Source organism: Colossoma macropomum, unplaced genomic scaffold (genome assembly GCF_904425465.1).
Source record: "Colossoma macropomum unplaced genomic scaffold, Colossoma_macropomum, whole genome shotgun sequence".
NCBI classification, from domain to species: domain Eukaryota; kingdom Metazoa; phylum Chordata; class Actinopteri; order Characiformes; family Serrasalmidae; genus Colossoma; species Colossoma macropomum.
The window spans coordinates 47,194,787-47,209,121 of record NW_023494791.1 but is presented as its reverse complement, the minus strand read 5'-3'; the positions used below and the strand labels follow the sequence as shown (position 1 = coordinate 47,209,121).

Here is a 14,335-nt window from a genome sequence, read left to right as displayed (position 1 = left end):
ACACACACTAACACACCACCACCACGTCAGTGTTACTGCAGTGCTGAGAATGATCCACCACCCAACTAGTACCTGCTCTGTGAGGGTCCATGGGGGTCCTGACCAGTGAAGAACAGGGTAAAAGGGGGCTAACAAAGTATCAGAGAAACAGATGGACTACAGTCTGTAACTGTAGAACTACAAAGTGCACCTATATAGTAAGTGTAGTAAGTAAGAAACAAGGAGGTGGACATAATGTTATGCCTGATCGGTGTATATGTCAAGCACATAAGATTTCAAAGTTACATATATAAATATATATTATCTACATACGGACAGGTTTGAGAAAAGCTTTGTATTCAAATGTAGGCCACAACAAGCGTAGTGCGGCTAGAAACATTAAAACACCGTTTAACCTACGCCAGTTGAAAATAACGAAGAGCCGGTGGGTTGTGGGTAGTGTAGTCCAGTACTGTTTTGTTTACTTCCCCTTCGCACGCTTTTTTTTCCCACCCATATTGTGACAAGTGCGCTGGGATTGGCTAGAAGTGTCTCGCACTGAGCTAAGCGTGTTTGCCGATAGGTGGGCTGCTTGTGGACGTGAATTCGTAGCCAATCACGGTGCAGGAGGCGGGGCTTGTCGGAATACGGGTGGTAAAAGGAAGCGAGTGGAGCGGTTTTTCCTTCACGGTCAGAGCGGGTTCTAATGTGTTTTTCCAGATGATGCGAGGTAAGACCATCATCGTCACTGGAGCCAACAGCGGCATAGGCAAAGCCACGGCGGTGGAGCTCCTGCGCCGGCAGGCCCGGGTGATCATGGCCTGCAGGAGCACGGAGAGAGCGGAGCAGGCCGCGCAGGAGATCCGGCAGGAGGCCGGGCCGGAGCAGGGCGAGCTGCTGATCAAACTGCTGGACTTGGCGTCTCTGAAATCAGTGCGCAGCTTCTGCGAGGAGATCATCAAGGTAACCTCTGCTTTTCATTGTTGTGTTGATGAATTTGTTATGAATGAGTCAAGTCATATTTTTTACAGCTAATGCTAAGTCAGAGGTGCTCAGTCCTGGAGATCTACCACCCTGGATAGCTCAGATCCAACAACCTGGCTGTAATATTGAGATGTTCCTGAAGGTCTTCATTACCTGGATCAGGTGTGTTAGATTAGGGGTGGAGCTAAACTCTGCAGGGCAGCACTGAGGACTAGAAGTGCTAGCTGGATCCAGGTGACAGCAACCGCCCCAACTCACTTCTGCTCTGGAAGGCTCCCAGAGGCCCACTGTCCTGGACTTTTTAGTGTTTTTCCTGCTCCCAACTAATTAGCTCATTAACAGTCCATTATTGAGTTAAAGTGGGTGTATTAAAACAGAGAAAGCACTAAAATGTGCAGGACTTTGGGCCTCCAGGAGCTCCAGGGTTGAGAAACACCATTCTTTCCGTGTTGTAACATACCGATTTCAACTCAGGAAGGGCTTATTAATATATTCATTTGCCTAAAAGGCGTCTTAGAGCAGGAAAACACATGGGAGGGTTACTCCAGGTCACTCATACTGTTGATGGGTCACCAATCATATCCACAGAAGCCCGGTGTGGCTGCAGCTTTTCTTTACAATCAAACAGAAGCTCACTTTATTCCACTTGTTTAATCAGTTTGTTTAAGTCTGCACACAGCTGATTAGTTACGTGAGGTGGGGGTGGGTGATATGGCAAAAATATTATATCATGATACTTCAAGATATCTTCATGATACACAATATGCATCAAGATATTGAGTGTTTCTAAGATTTAATAAGTTGGGTAAGACAAAATAGAACCTGAAGTGCCACATGTAAAACATAATAATAATAATAATAATAATAAATGTACAAACACAGTGTTTTCCAAAATCCAATTAAACAGGCCTAATTATGCTCACTTTGTAATGAAACATGTAGTCAGTCCGTTCTTTAAGCACTGACGACATTTGTGATATCCTCAGAAAAGTGTATCGTGACATAATTTATCACAAAAACAATAACATTTCTGAAGGCACACATGAAACCACACCACCCACCCCAGCCCTTTGCAGATAAGATTGGTGACCCCTGCTCAAGCTAGTGCAACCTTCTGCTCGCGTGTTGTTCAGTTCTAGAACACCCAGCCAGTGTGTTATTAGTGTTTGCACTAGACCTCACTAGTGTACCAATAAACAGATCAGTTTTTACTGAACTGCAGGGTTGCCAGGTCCAGCAAAAGACTCCAGCCCAAGGTTTGTTTAAACCCACCCACCAGGAACTAAAACTGATTGGTCGGTAATCAAGGTACCAAAGTGTTGTGGCTGCCGTGATGGCATTAAAAAAACGCACCCTCTGTTAGCTGACGTAACAGATCTGGCGGTTGGCGCTTTCCTCCGAGCGCGTTCAGCTGTCCAGTGACGTTGCGTGAGCGGCAGCTCGAAAAGAAGCGGTGGTTGGCTTCACAGGTCTCAGAGGAAGCCTGTGTTAGCCTTCACCCTCCTAGCGTTGATAGCATCGTGTGATTGGGGGAGTCCTAACTAGCGGGTGGAATTGGAGACGACTAAATTGGGGAGAAAAATCGGGTAAAAAATTTAAAAAAAAAGAAAAAAAATGCACCCTTTGACTTAATTTTCACTCACGACTGCATTTTCAAACTAGCCTGATACATTAAACCTGGCAACCCTGATATAATGAGAGTAGGGATGGGCGATATGACAATATATATCGTTATTGTGATAAATTATGTCTCAATAAAATACAATTTGTTTTTCTAAACATATTGTGTATATCGTCTGTACTTGTAAAACACTGATCAGCTGCATGTTTGTTTATAAAGAGAGCAAAATTAGTCCAGTTTAACTGGATTTAGTGCCAAATACTGACAAAAAAATCATTGTTTTCACCATTTCTGACAGTATTTTTAAGATAAAGCTCTACTGGCTCTTTTTTCTCGGTTCAAACTGATCAGATGTCTAAAAAAAAAATAAATAAATATAGTGACAGATTGTGCTTTGTGAAAATTTCTTAAAGTGACACAATATTATACTTTTGCCATTTCGCCCTTCCACGAAGTCAGAGGCTAGTTAAGAGCCATTTTGTCCTTTCAGCAAAAATCTATCTTGGGAGCCAAAGCATTTTATATCCGTTATATTGAAATAACGTTTTACCATCTTGGCTGTAAATATGTCTCAGTATGTGCTAACGTGTTAGTGTAGGCCTAAAAATATAATATAAATGAAAACGCAGACTTACTTTGCTCTGCTTCAAGCTTTAGCCCAGCTGTAGCCCCTTTTCTCATGTCTCTGGCAGGAAACATTTCCACAAAAGTGTAGCAGTTTCTTGTAAATTGACTCTCAGCGACTTTTTACGAGGCTGAAGTCGCTTCTCATTCGCCAGCTTCTTGTTCAAATTGTCACGTTCCACCTTAAATGGTATCTGAAGTGCCAGAATGTAACTGCTGCACCATTTAAGGTGGAATGTGACAATTCAAACAAGAAGCTGGCGAATGAGTATCTGGCATCAGCCTCACAACTTTTTATTGTTGGACAGTTTCTCGTTGTAGATTAAACGTATAAGGAAACCAGCTGGAGTGATTATAGATGCAAATAAGTCCATTAAACTCCAGATTATCAGTGTTCGTCTTAAATCATTCTCTTTGTCATTTCATAGCCACTAACTAGGCGAGATTGTTGTCTGCGTTGCTGTGGTGACCAGCAGTCTGTGCACTGATCTTCAGGGTTAAAGGTAGAGTCATACATTAATTCTGGCATTTAGGACCATTTATAGTTAAACTGTGTTGAACGATCAGCAGAGCTTTATTTTACTGTAAAGGAGGATTATTTTATTTTTATCTACAAACCTGATTCTGCTGTGGAGCCACAACAGGGCAGGAAAAGAACCGCGTGTGGCTCTGGAGCCAAATGTTGCCGAACTCTGTGCTAGTAGCTTAACACTAGCTAGTGTTCTTACTGCAATGTATTAGTGACAACATAGCGGCCTATAGAATTCAATTGGGCCAATCAAAACACAGCTAGCCACAAGCCCAGTGACCCAGCGTCCTCCAACGGCATTCTGATGTTGGCAGTCAGCCTTGTGCTCTTCCAGAATAACAACTGACCAGTCAAATGATTCAGTGTGAACAGCAATAGGACATTCTAGAGAGCACCAGCACCCACACAGAGCTCTGGCACACCAAACCAGCGTTTGAGCTGGTTCAGAAAGTTGAGTGTTATGAATGAATGGTAAATGTGAGCTGTTTGCAGCCAGTTTAGAGTCCTAACTTGAAGGAGAATTCCACCAGTTTTTCAAAATGTAAGTAAAAATCAATCACTGAGATGTAAACAGAGAGATTCAGAGCGGTTTGGTGTGAAATGGTTCAGATGTCTTTACAGTGGTGGTGATAGGAACCAGGGGTCACCATGACTACAACACAAATATATCGCTGGTGTCTGGAAAAAAAACCTTGTATGTCAGTTGTTTCTGTTTTTTAGTTTTTGACAGAATTTGAAAATACTTGTTACCCTTTATGTTGTGTGTAAACTTCATGATGAATGGACTAAAAGAACTGATTTAAAATGACGTAAAAATGTCTGGTTCCATTGACTTACATTAAAAGTAAAGTAGGTTTTTTTCCTTCTCCTGTAAAGTTACCATTTTGGAGATACGAGGTTTTCTTCCAACAACAGCGACAAACATTTTATTTACTATCCAAAACCACCAGTGAACCTACACATGTCTTCTGAGTATATATGGAATGTTGATGATGGTGAAATAGCGATAAATCTGGAAAATACGTTTTCTTTGGAGTCTAATTTACTTTATAACGCTCTAAATGTATCTGTCCACCATTAAAGGATTAAAGTACACTGTAGCTCTCAAAACTATCTTAAAACAAGGTTTCAGGCATCAGACAGCATATTCATAACCATGTTTCTGTGAGGGAGCTTTTAGAGGTGGACGTCTGGTTCCTATCACCACCACTGTGAACAGTCCTGACTCGGTATGTTTCTCTAGAACAGAGCGTTTCACACCAAACCACTCTGAATGACACTGTTTACTTTTTTAACAATTGACTTATGGAGAACTTTTAGAAAAATAGCTGCAGTTTCCCTTTAAGTCATACCAGTTGCCTAGCTCAGCACCTTCTGTCCTCCATTAGTTTGTGTATCGCTGCCAAAAGTCAGGAGCTGAAAGCGCCCACCTGTAATTAAAGAGCAGGCACAGGTTAGACTGGTACTCTGCAGGGTTTGGAGTTGGCAGGAAAAGGCGCATCTGGTCCCATGTAAAACACACTTTTCAACAGGGTTATTTGCAGATTTATGAACTTTTACAAGTAATCAGTCATATATGAGACAGTTATATCTCAGCTGTTTGTAATAAACCTGAGATCACAAACAGCTAGAGGTGCAGTGGTTCACCCCTCACGGATCTCTCGTTGCTGTCTGGGCCACAGTTCAGTTTGTATCACAGTTCAGAATTGAAAAATGAATCTCAGAGCTTTGAACGTCAGATTTTTTTTATTACACCTAAGCATAATGGATTCACAAATACAAACCAGAACTCTGTGTGTAGCCCCGCACACTACAGTTAAGAGCTTGGCAAAGTTTAAGAGTGGGCAACGGAGTGAAAACATGGCTGTGTTAGGAACAGGCTAAACGCTGGGTAAAACAAGTTCAGCTACTGCCTTTTCGGACAGTTACTGACCTCAGAAATACAAGCGTCAGTATCACTTCAGCCACCACACAAACGTGAGTCACTTTATCTGTCGTAGTTGGCAAGATTGGAATTCGAGGACGTGTCCAAAACTGTTGAAGAACCAATCACACGACAGTGTGGGAGTCCAAACTAAATAAAGATATAAATCGTTCGTGGAAAAATTTCTTCTCAGCTATCAGAGCTCAGTAACGTCAGCCAACGACTACAGAGAGATAAATCTATGGAGGTGAAAATAACTATAACCAAAACGCCAGATTAGCCATGTTAGCTGGAGATGTTGAAACAGCTCACTAACCACAAACTAGTTAAAGCAGTAAAAAGCTAAAGATGTGCAGATCCAGGCAGGGGGGGCGCGCCGGGTCGTCAGGGTCCGTATCACCACCGTAGACGTTTCCTTATATGCGTTTATAAACACTCGGCTGGTTCCCTAATATGTTTATTCTGCAATGAGAAACTGTCAAACACTAAAAAGTTGCAAGGCTGAAGTCCCTCCCCGTTCAGATTTTCCTGTTCCACCTTAAATGGTGCAGTAGTTCCATTCTGGCGGCTCGGGCACCATTTAAGGTGGAACCACCGGCTCCAGTGAACGAACATCTACTCTCCGCTGAGCTCTCGCTCTCTCAGCTGATCATTTTGAGGGAGAAAGTGAAAACTGTTCCTCTGAAAGCGGCTGCAGCAGCAACTTTAAAGCACGAACTGCGTTCAGTGTGACGTCAGTCAGCAGTGGTGAAATACAGACACAGAGGTTCTTTTACTCCGTATGACAAAGTTTATTCCTTTACTAACTGCACAAATTATTTTCCTCAGATCATCATCAGCTGACAAACCACTGAAACTGAGATGAGCCTGTTTTTGCTTCAAGCTCTAATACTTGAGTGAGCTGTACACACTCAACTTGCCATCGTTGCTATTGTAATTGCTTTAGCAGTGTCAAAAAATGCACAAATGTGAAAAGGGCCTATAGTGTACACCGATCAGGCATAATTATATATATATATATATATATATATATACACACACCAATCAAGCATAACATTATGACCACCTCCTTGTTTCTACGCTCATTGTCCATTTTATCAGCTCCACTTACTATATAGGTGCACTTTGTAGTTCTACAGTTACAGACTGTAGTCCATCTGTTTCTCTGATACTTTGTTAGCCCCCTTTTACCCTGTTCTTCAGTGGTCAGGACCCCCATGGACCCTCTGAGTGGATCAGACACAGCAGTGCTGCTGGAGTTTTTAAACACCTCAGTGTCGCTGCTAGACTGAGAACCAAAAAACATCCAGCCAACAGCGTCCAGCGTTTTGTGACCACTGATGAAGGACTAGAGGATGACCAACACAAGCTTTGCAGCAGCAGATGAGCTATCGTCTCTGACTTTACATCTACAAGGTGGACTGACAAGGTAGGAGTGTCTAATAGAGTGGACAGTGAGTGGACACAGTGTTTAAAAACTCCAGCAGCACTGCTGTGTCTGATCCACTCAGACCAGCGCAACACACACTAACACACCACCACCACGTCAGTGTTACTGCAGTGCTGAGAATGATCCACCACCCAAATAGTACCTGCTCTGTGAGGGTCCATGGGGGTCCTGACCACTGAAGAACAGGGTAAAAGGGGGCTAACAAAGTATCAGAGAAACAGATGGACTACAGTCTGTAACTGTAGAACTACAAAGTGCACCTATATAGTAAGTGGAGCTGATAAAATGGACAATGAGCGTAGAAACAAGGAGGTGGTCATGATGTCATGTCTGATCAGTGAATATGACAGCTATGACTTGGCCAAAGCCAAATGAAGTCCGTTTGCAAATTCACCCATTCCTTTTGTAAATGCAGCAGCCTTTCAAACAAAAGTGCACAAAATCCTTTTCCCTCTATAATGTCTTGAAACAGGAGGAGCCCAGGCTGGACGTTCTGATCAACAACGCTGGAGTCTATCAGTGTCCCTACACTAAGACGGAGGACGGCTTCGAGATGCAGTTCGGCGTGAACCACCTGGGCCACTTCCTCCTCACTAACCTCCTCCTGGACCTCCTCAAACGCTCCGCCCCCAGCCGCATTGTCGTGGTCTCCTCCAAGCTCTACAAGTACGCCGAGATCAACTTCGACGACCTGAACAGCGAGCAGAGCTACGACAAAGCCTTCGCGTATGGACGCAGCAAGCTGGCCAACCTGCTCTTCACGCTGGAGCTGGCCCGGAGACTGGAGGACACGGGCGTGGCGGTCAATGCCCTCACGCCTGGCATCGTGAGGACTAACCTGGGTAGGCACGTCCACATCCCTCTGCTGGTGAAGCCCCTCTTTAGTCTGTTCTCCTGGGCTTTCTTTAGAACACCAGAGCAGGGGGCGCAGACCTCCGTCTACCTCGCCTGCTCGGAGGACGTGGAGGGGGTCCAGGGGAAGTGCTTTGCCGACTGCCGCGAGGAGGAACTGCTTCCTAAAGCCACAGATGAAGAGGTGGCCAAGAAACTGTGGGACATCAGTGAGGTGATGGTGGGCATGAGCACCTAGTGGAACGTCACCCCTGCAACTTTACAAAAGGTGGACCATCAAATATGGTGGACGTGCTCGGTTAAGGGGCGGTTTGTGGCTCTTATTTAAACTAAGGGTCATGCCTTATCTCATTAATAAGATATTCACATAGTAGGAATTCATCCTTGATTCTTGTCAGCCTTTCACTTTCAAGCTGTACTACAAATTTAGTTATGCACTGACCGAATTGTGGATATTTGAATGTCATCAGTAAACAACCTAATAAATCCAACCGAATGCCATCTGTTTCACCTTTGTTAATTCAGTTATGTCTCCCAGTTTTACTATAACAATATATACAATAAGCAGCATCACTGCTAAAAACTGCCAGAGGATAAACCCACTAATGCCAGAGTCCATGGTGGAAAACTTCTCCTTGCGAGATTGCAAGATTATTCATACCAGACTAATAATTCATTTCTTGACTAATCACACGAGCGATAACCATCTTGCATTGGCAGTGTTAATTTCTGTTTCTGTTTTTAGTCTCGAGATAGTGGCATGATAAATTTGAGATCTCGCAAAATTAAAGCATATTCCTGAGATGTGAGGCTATCGCACTTAACCCTCTGAGGTCGGAGAGCATTTTCGTGATTTTTGCATTTATTCTTAAATTTGTCTCTATGGCACTTGCATATGAAATGATACACACATATTATACATCAAAATGTTCAGACCTATCTCAGCTCTCTCTGTAATGAGGCCCTTTTGACCTGGAGCAGCGTGTAATGAGATAATTGGGCCCGAAAGCTGAAAAAAATAAAATCCGGTTTTAGAAATTCTTAATATCTCTTGTAAAAACACAGCTTGACTCGTATGGACGAATTGTTTTTAGTGCTTGAAATGGGTTACAAAAGTCTTAGATTCATAAAAGTAGTGAAATTAATAAGTAAAATAGGAGATAAATTTTATCCTCATTGCTTGTTTCCAGCAACTTCAGAGGCTGCGAACCATTTATAGCCATTTATGTGGGAACTTCCTTTAATTTTTAAAATGAAAAAATCTAAAAAAATATTTCAGTTTTTCTATAGCAAACAGGTTTTGCAGTAGAATGCTAACATTACTGCTACTGGGTGCTGATTGGTTGGTGAGCTGGTCAGCTGACTGAGTAAAGTGGTTCATACTCACTGATGGTATGAATGTTAGAAAGTCCTATAAAAACAATTAAGCATTTACAAACTACGATTTAGCAAAAAAGCTCCATAGGAACCCATTCATTTTAGACTCGCTCAGTAGCGCCTTCTGGTGTCTGACTGACCCAGAAGGCATTATTGACTGGCAGTTCTCCTCGCTACGCATTCTTTGTTTACACCTCGATTGTCTTACGATGTCTTGTCCTTCCTTTAAAAATGAGGCTGGGGGAGGTTGCCAGCCAGTCACAGAGCGGTCCTGGGTTAAGAGGGTCATAAGGCCATTATGATGCCTGCTTAGTAACCTCCACAAGGCTTTGAGAGTCTAGCCCCACACGTCTGAAGAGTTTAATGCCTCTAAAAGCATTATAAAGTTATTACATCATAAAGTTAATACATAAAATGGTTATGAATATGCTGCCTGATGTCTTGAGACATTGTTTTATGACAGTTTTGAGAAAGTTTTGGCCTAAAATGTGTTTTTTAAGATCTGTTCATGGTGAAGAGAGACATCAAGGGCTTTGTAAGGTAAAATAGTCCCCAAAGAAAACGTATGTTTTCAGATTTATCACTATTTTATCATCATATTATTTACTTATAAAAGCTCAGAAGACTCGTGTAGGTTCACTGGTGGTTCTGGATACTAAATAAAATGTCTATATCTGTGTTGTAGTCATGGCGACCCCTGGTTCCTATCACCACCACTGTAAAGAAATCTGAACCATTTCACACCAAACCACTCTGAATCTCTGTTTACATCTCACACACTGAATTATGAAAAATGTTTGAGAAATCAGCAGCTTTAATAAAACTGGAAAAGCTCCAACAAGCACCAATCATGAAAACAAAAGGAAGACTTAATAATAATTAGACTGACAGTGTGCTGTTTGACAAGAGACGAGACGGTAATGAAGCTGATTGCATTTTTAACCCACTGGCGGTCAGTTTTGTAAGACTCTGTCTGGACGAACAGCATCATAACTGCGATGCCAGTCCAACTTAATTAGAGCAGCAAACCGCGCTGCACCGAGTTCACTGCAACTCTAATTACGCGAGGCAGCAGTAGTGCTGTACCTCATAACTGCCTCCACAACAACCCCCCCCATACAGTCCCACACAAATACACACTCTCTCTCTCTCTCTCTCTCTCTCTCTCTCTCTCTCTCTCTCTCTCTCTCTCTTACATACACGTTGATTACTTTGGAATGTTTTCTCTTTGTGTTAATGGGAGATTAACCATCTCTCTCAGAACTGCAGCAATGCTCCCTGATGTATTGCTAATGTTTTTCCCACCTGTGCTTGCCATTAGGGCATTTGCAGGCTCATTTATACAGGCCGCTGTGCCTTGCCAAAAAGCCCCTCAGCCTGGGGAGCATTTGTCAGAATTCAGCTCGCTACGAAGTAGAGGGAGGTCTTCGAGCGTTTGGCTGCGGAGGCCAAAGGCTGTTTGTTTTTGGAATAAAGAAAATTGCAGAAATTGTGAGCGTTAATAGCTTTAATGATGCGTTCAGAAGTGATGCCACATCAGGGCTGCAGGGCCAAGCTGCCGAGGGGGGAGAGCGATGCAGTGATTACAGGCGAGGCCTTTTCCCTTTTACCGTTTTTACCCTCTCTTTTTCTGTCACTCATTCTGCTGTGAAGGAGTGGTTCACCAGAAAAAATAAATTCACATAATTTCCCTCCTTACCCAAAAGCGCTCGATCGACCAAGGCTTGACTGATAGTTTTGCACTGGAACTACGAGACCGAGACCAACCTTTTGGCCAACTGCATTTGGAGTAAGTATTGTAAATTTGATTATTCTGTGAACTGTTCCTTTAAAGGACCCTTATCCATTTTCATATACATTTTCTTGTATTTTTTTTCCCCAGGATACACTTATAATTTGGTTTATGCATCAGAAAAACCTATAACTTATAATTTCCAGTCTTTCTTTATCCCTCAGGCTGTTTTTGTTGCTGTCCCTTTAAGACTGATATATGTAAATGAGGTCTGTTCTGATTGGCTGCCTTGTGTTTCACCCAAATATAAAAGCAGTCCAGACTGAAACACTCTTTATAATTTCAGTTTGGATGGGTGTGGCTAATTAGTTCATGGACTGGGGCATAAACACTATGTTTTTAAACTTTAATAATGTTTACATTATTAACTCTTATGTAAGCAATGTGAGGGAAAAACAATGAGATGGGGCCTTTAAGGGTCAACAAACTGCAGAGAAGATATTAAATATGCAATCATTTGAATAATTATGAAAGGTAATAAATAAATACATATTAAAAATGTCAGTTTTTTAATGCTGTTATGTGCAAAAAAATTTAAAAATTACAGAAGAAAGAATCCACAATTTTCGAAGGATGCCAAAATTCAAGGGATCACGTTGTATCATAGCTAAAAAGTAATTCTGTTATATATGTCTTCTATAATATTAGCCTCACAGCTCCGAAGCTAAAGCTGATCGGCTGCGTTATCTACGTTACTTTTTATCATGACTAGCATGTTAGCTAGTGTGTTAGCCTTGGGCTAACATAATAGCTTGTGGGTAGAGCATAAGATTATGTTGAAATAAAAACAAATTATTTTTTTAAATATTGTCATTTTTCATACATATGTTATTGTATATAACACTGAATGCTCTAATACAGAGGTTCTTCTTTTTCACAGTGCAGCCCTTTTTTGGGGTTAAAAATGTTTCACAACCCTCTCTTTGCCAGCTTGCCCCCCACCAAGCCCCCCCAAGCCGCCCCTCCAACCACCCCACACCAAAATATGCATTAAAGAAGTCACAGACGAATAATCCGGTTGTAAGTCTACTCGCTTGGTGGGCCCTGCATTCCTTAGCTAGCAGCTCGCCACAAACCTGAAATCTGATGCTTAAGAATTACTTAAAGTTAAAACTTTAAAAAAACTTTTAAAAAGCAGTCAGTTGAGACCCTCCTGCAGTAATGAGCTCAGCCATTACAAATTCATGACCATGTCCTGTAGGAGAGCCATTCAGCAGAGCCTGCATACACAAATGACAGTTATTTTAACTGTTTGATATAGTACATGTCTTGTAGCTCCACAGACCACGTCAATGCCCCCAGGTTACGAACCCCAGCTCTAATAGAGTGAAAATGAAAATATTAGCATATTTATGTAATCAAATGATGAATTTTGTGAATCATTACACCTCTAGCATCACCTCCTTAGCCCAAATGTAGTCTGAAGTTAGCTTCTTTGGTTTGGCACTGGAGCCATAGATATACATACCTAAATTGGGTCCAGTCAGGCATGTCAACGGTCCTGCCATTTTAGGGCGGTCAACATCGCTGCTGGACAGCATGCAGTGCCATTACAGAGCAGCAGTTTAAGTAAAATACTGTCAAAAATTATACTAGTTCAGGAATATTACTCTCAGAAAGTGGGATAGGATTATATAACGGAGGGAACGCAGTGATCCACACTCATGTCTGTGTGATGTGTATTGTTTGTGTGATGTTTGTGTGATGTTTGTGTAGATATGGCTGTGTGGTTAATGAGGCACAGAGAACCTGTTGATGTGATTGTTTTTCCTCTGGTTTTATATGAAGCTTATTTCATTTAATAGTCTATTCAGGGGGTCTTAACTTGATGTCGTAGTTATTTATTTACAGTGATGGTTAAAGCTTTGTAGCTCGGTAAGTTACAGCATTCCTTAATCCGTGTAGATATTCATAACAGATTAACGTTAGAACCTTCTTACACAGAGCTGAAGTTAGCATCTTATTTGCCAGCATCTTGTTCGAATTTTCCTGTCCCACCTTAAATGATGCAGCTTCAGGCACCAGAAAGAAGCTGGCGAATAGGAAGCCAATTTTAGCTTCGTCCTTCTTACTGTGTTTTGGGGGGTTTATTTTTTGTTTATGTGTATTAAGATTAGAAGTGATTCACACATTGATGGATTTGCTGATGTGTCTGATTGTGTTTCTCACGCTAAACTCGGTTTTTAACGTCAGGTGCAGACTGAATACTGTTCTGCTGGTCCGGACGGCTAATTATCACGATCAGCTATTAAAGAATTAAAAGCTACCGAGAGCAGATCCGTGCAGCCTGGATTAATCTGTGTCTGAGGATTATAACAAAACAAATTCGGTGAAAATCAGTTGAGTAATAAGGAAGTTGTGGCTGATTTAATCCTGAGACTCTTCATCTCTCAATAAAAGTGAATCTGTTCACAAGCGGATCTTGACCTCTCCAACATGGCGGACGCGCAGATGTATCGCCTCAGATAGAGAACAACAGACAACACGGCATCTAGGTACGTATATCTGTGACTGGAGCTATGAGGCTAATGTAGCTAACGAGTAATGGCAGATTATATACAGCAGTTAGCATTGTGCTAACTGCATGCCAAACCATCAGAATCAGAATCAAGCTTTTATTGGCCAGGTTTGCTGACACATGCAAGGAATTTGGTTTTGGTTACAGGAGCTCACAGTGCACAGTATCAAACATTTACATGTAGTGAATAAAATAAAATAAATATAAAATATAACAAAATAAAATAAAATAAAATAAAACATGCATTCCTACCATCACTCACTCAAACACACACACACAGTCATACCTGTAAACCTTACATTGTGAAAAGTATGGGTCTAAAGTTAAAGTGCTGAGTGCAGCGGCAGAGAAAGGGCGTACAGTGGCAGAGAAAGGGATCAGTGAGGTAACAGTCAGATAAGTGGGGTAATAAGGCAGGTAAGTGAGGTAACAGTCAGATAAGTGGGGTACTAAGGCAGGTAAGTGAGGTAACAGTCAGATAAGTGGGGTACTAAGGAAGGTAAGTAAGATTCTAGAATAAACACTGGTTTGAGGCAGCAGTTCCAGAGGATGGAGTTGAATTAGATCCTATATACCAGTATTTATGAAGTGCAGCTCTTTTGTAGCCTGGATGTCCTGATCCTCGTCTGGCTGAAGCGCCGGCCTGAGGAAAGGTGCTGGAACAGGTGATGTCCGGGGTGAGAGG

General features: G+C 42.0%; 1 protein-coding gene across 1 annotated transcript; it reads left to right on the top strand.

The window, feature by feature from the left end:
* Nucleotides 1–600: 600 nt before the first annotated feature.
* Nucleotides 601–8,454, top strand: rdh14a (retinol dehydrogenase 14a). The gene is made up of 2 exons (XM_036575209.1): nucleotides 601–942; nucleotides 7,584–8,454. The coding sequence occupies exons 1-2, from the start codon at nucleotides 700–702 to the stop codon at nucleotides 8,199–8,201; spliced, it is 861 nt and encodes a 286-aa protein (XP_036431102.1). The 5' UTR covers nucleotides 601–699; the 3' UTR covers nucleotides 8,202–8,454.
* The last annotated feature ends 5,881 nt before the right edge of the window (nucleotides 8,455–14,335 follow it).

Bases quoted from the DNA above. Each gene is read 5' to 3' on its own strand.
- rdh14a (XM_036575209.1), top strand. From the start codon at position 700: ATGATGCGAGGTAAGACCATCATCGTCACTGGAGCCAACAGCGGCATA. The intron at 943-7,583 runs GTAACCTCTGCT...GTCTTGAAACAG, and splicing joins TCTGCGAGGAGATCATCAAG to GAGGAGCCCAGGCTGGACGT.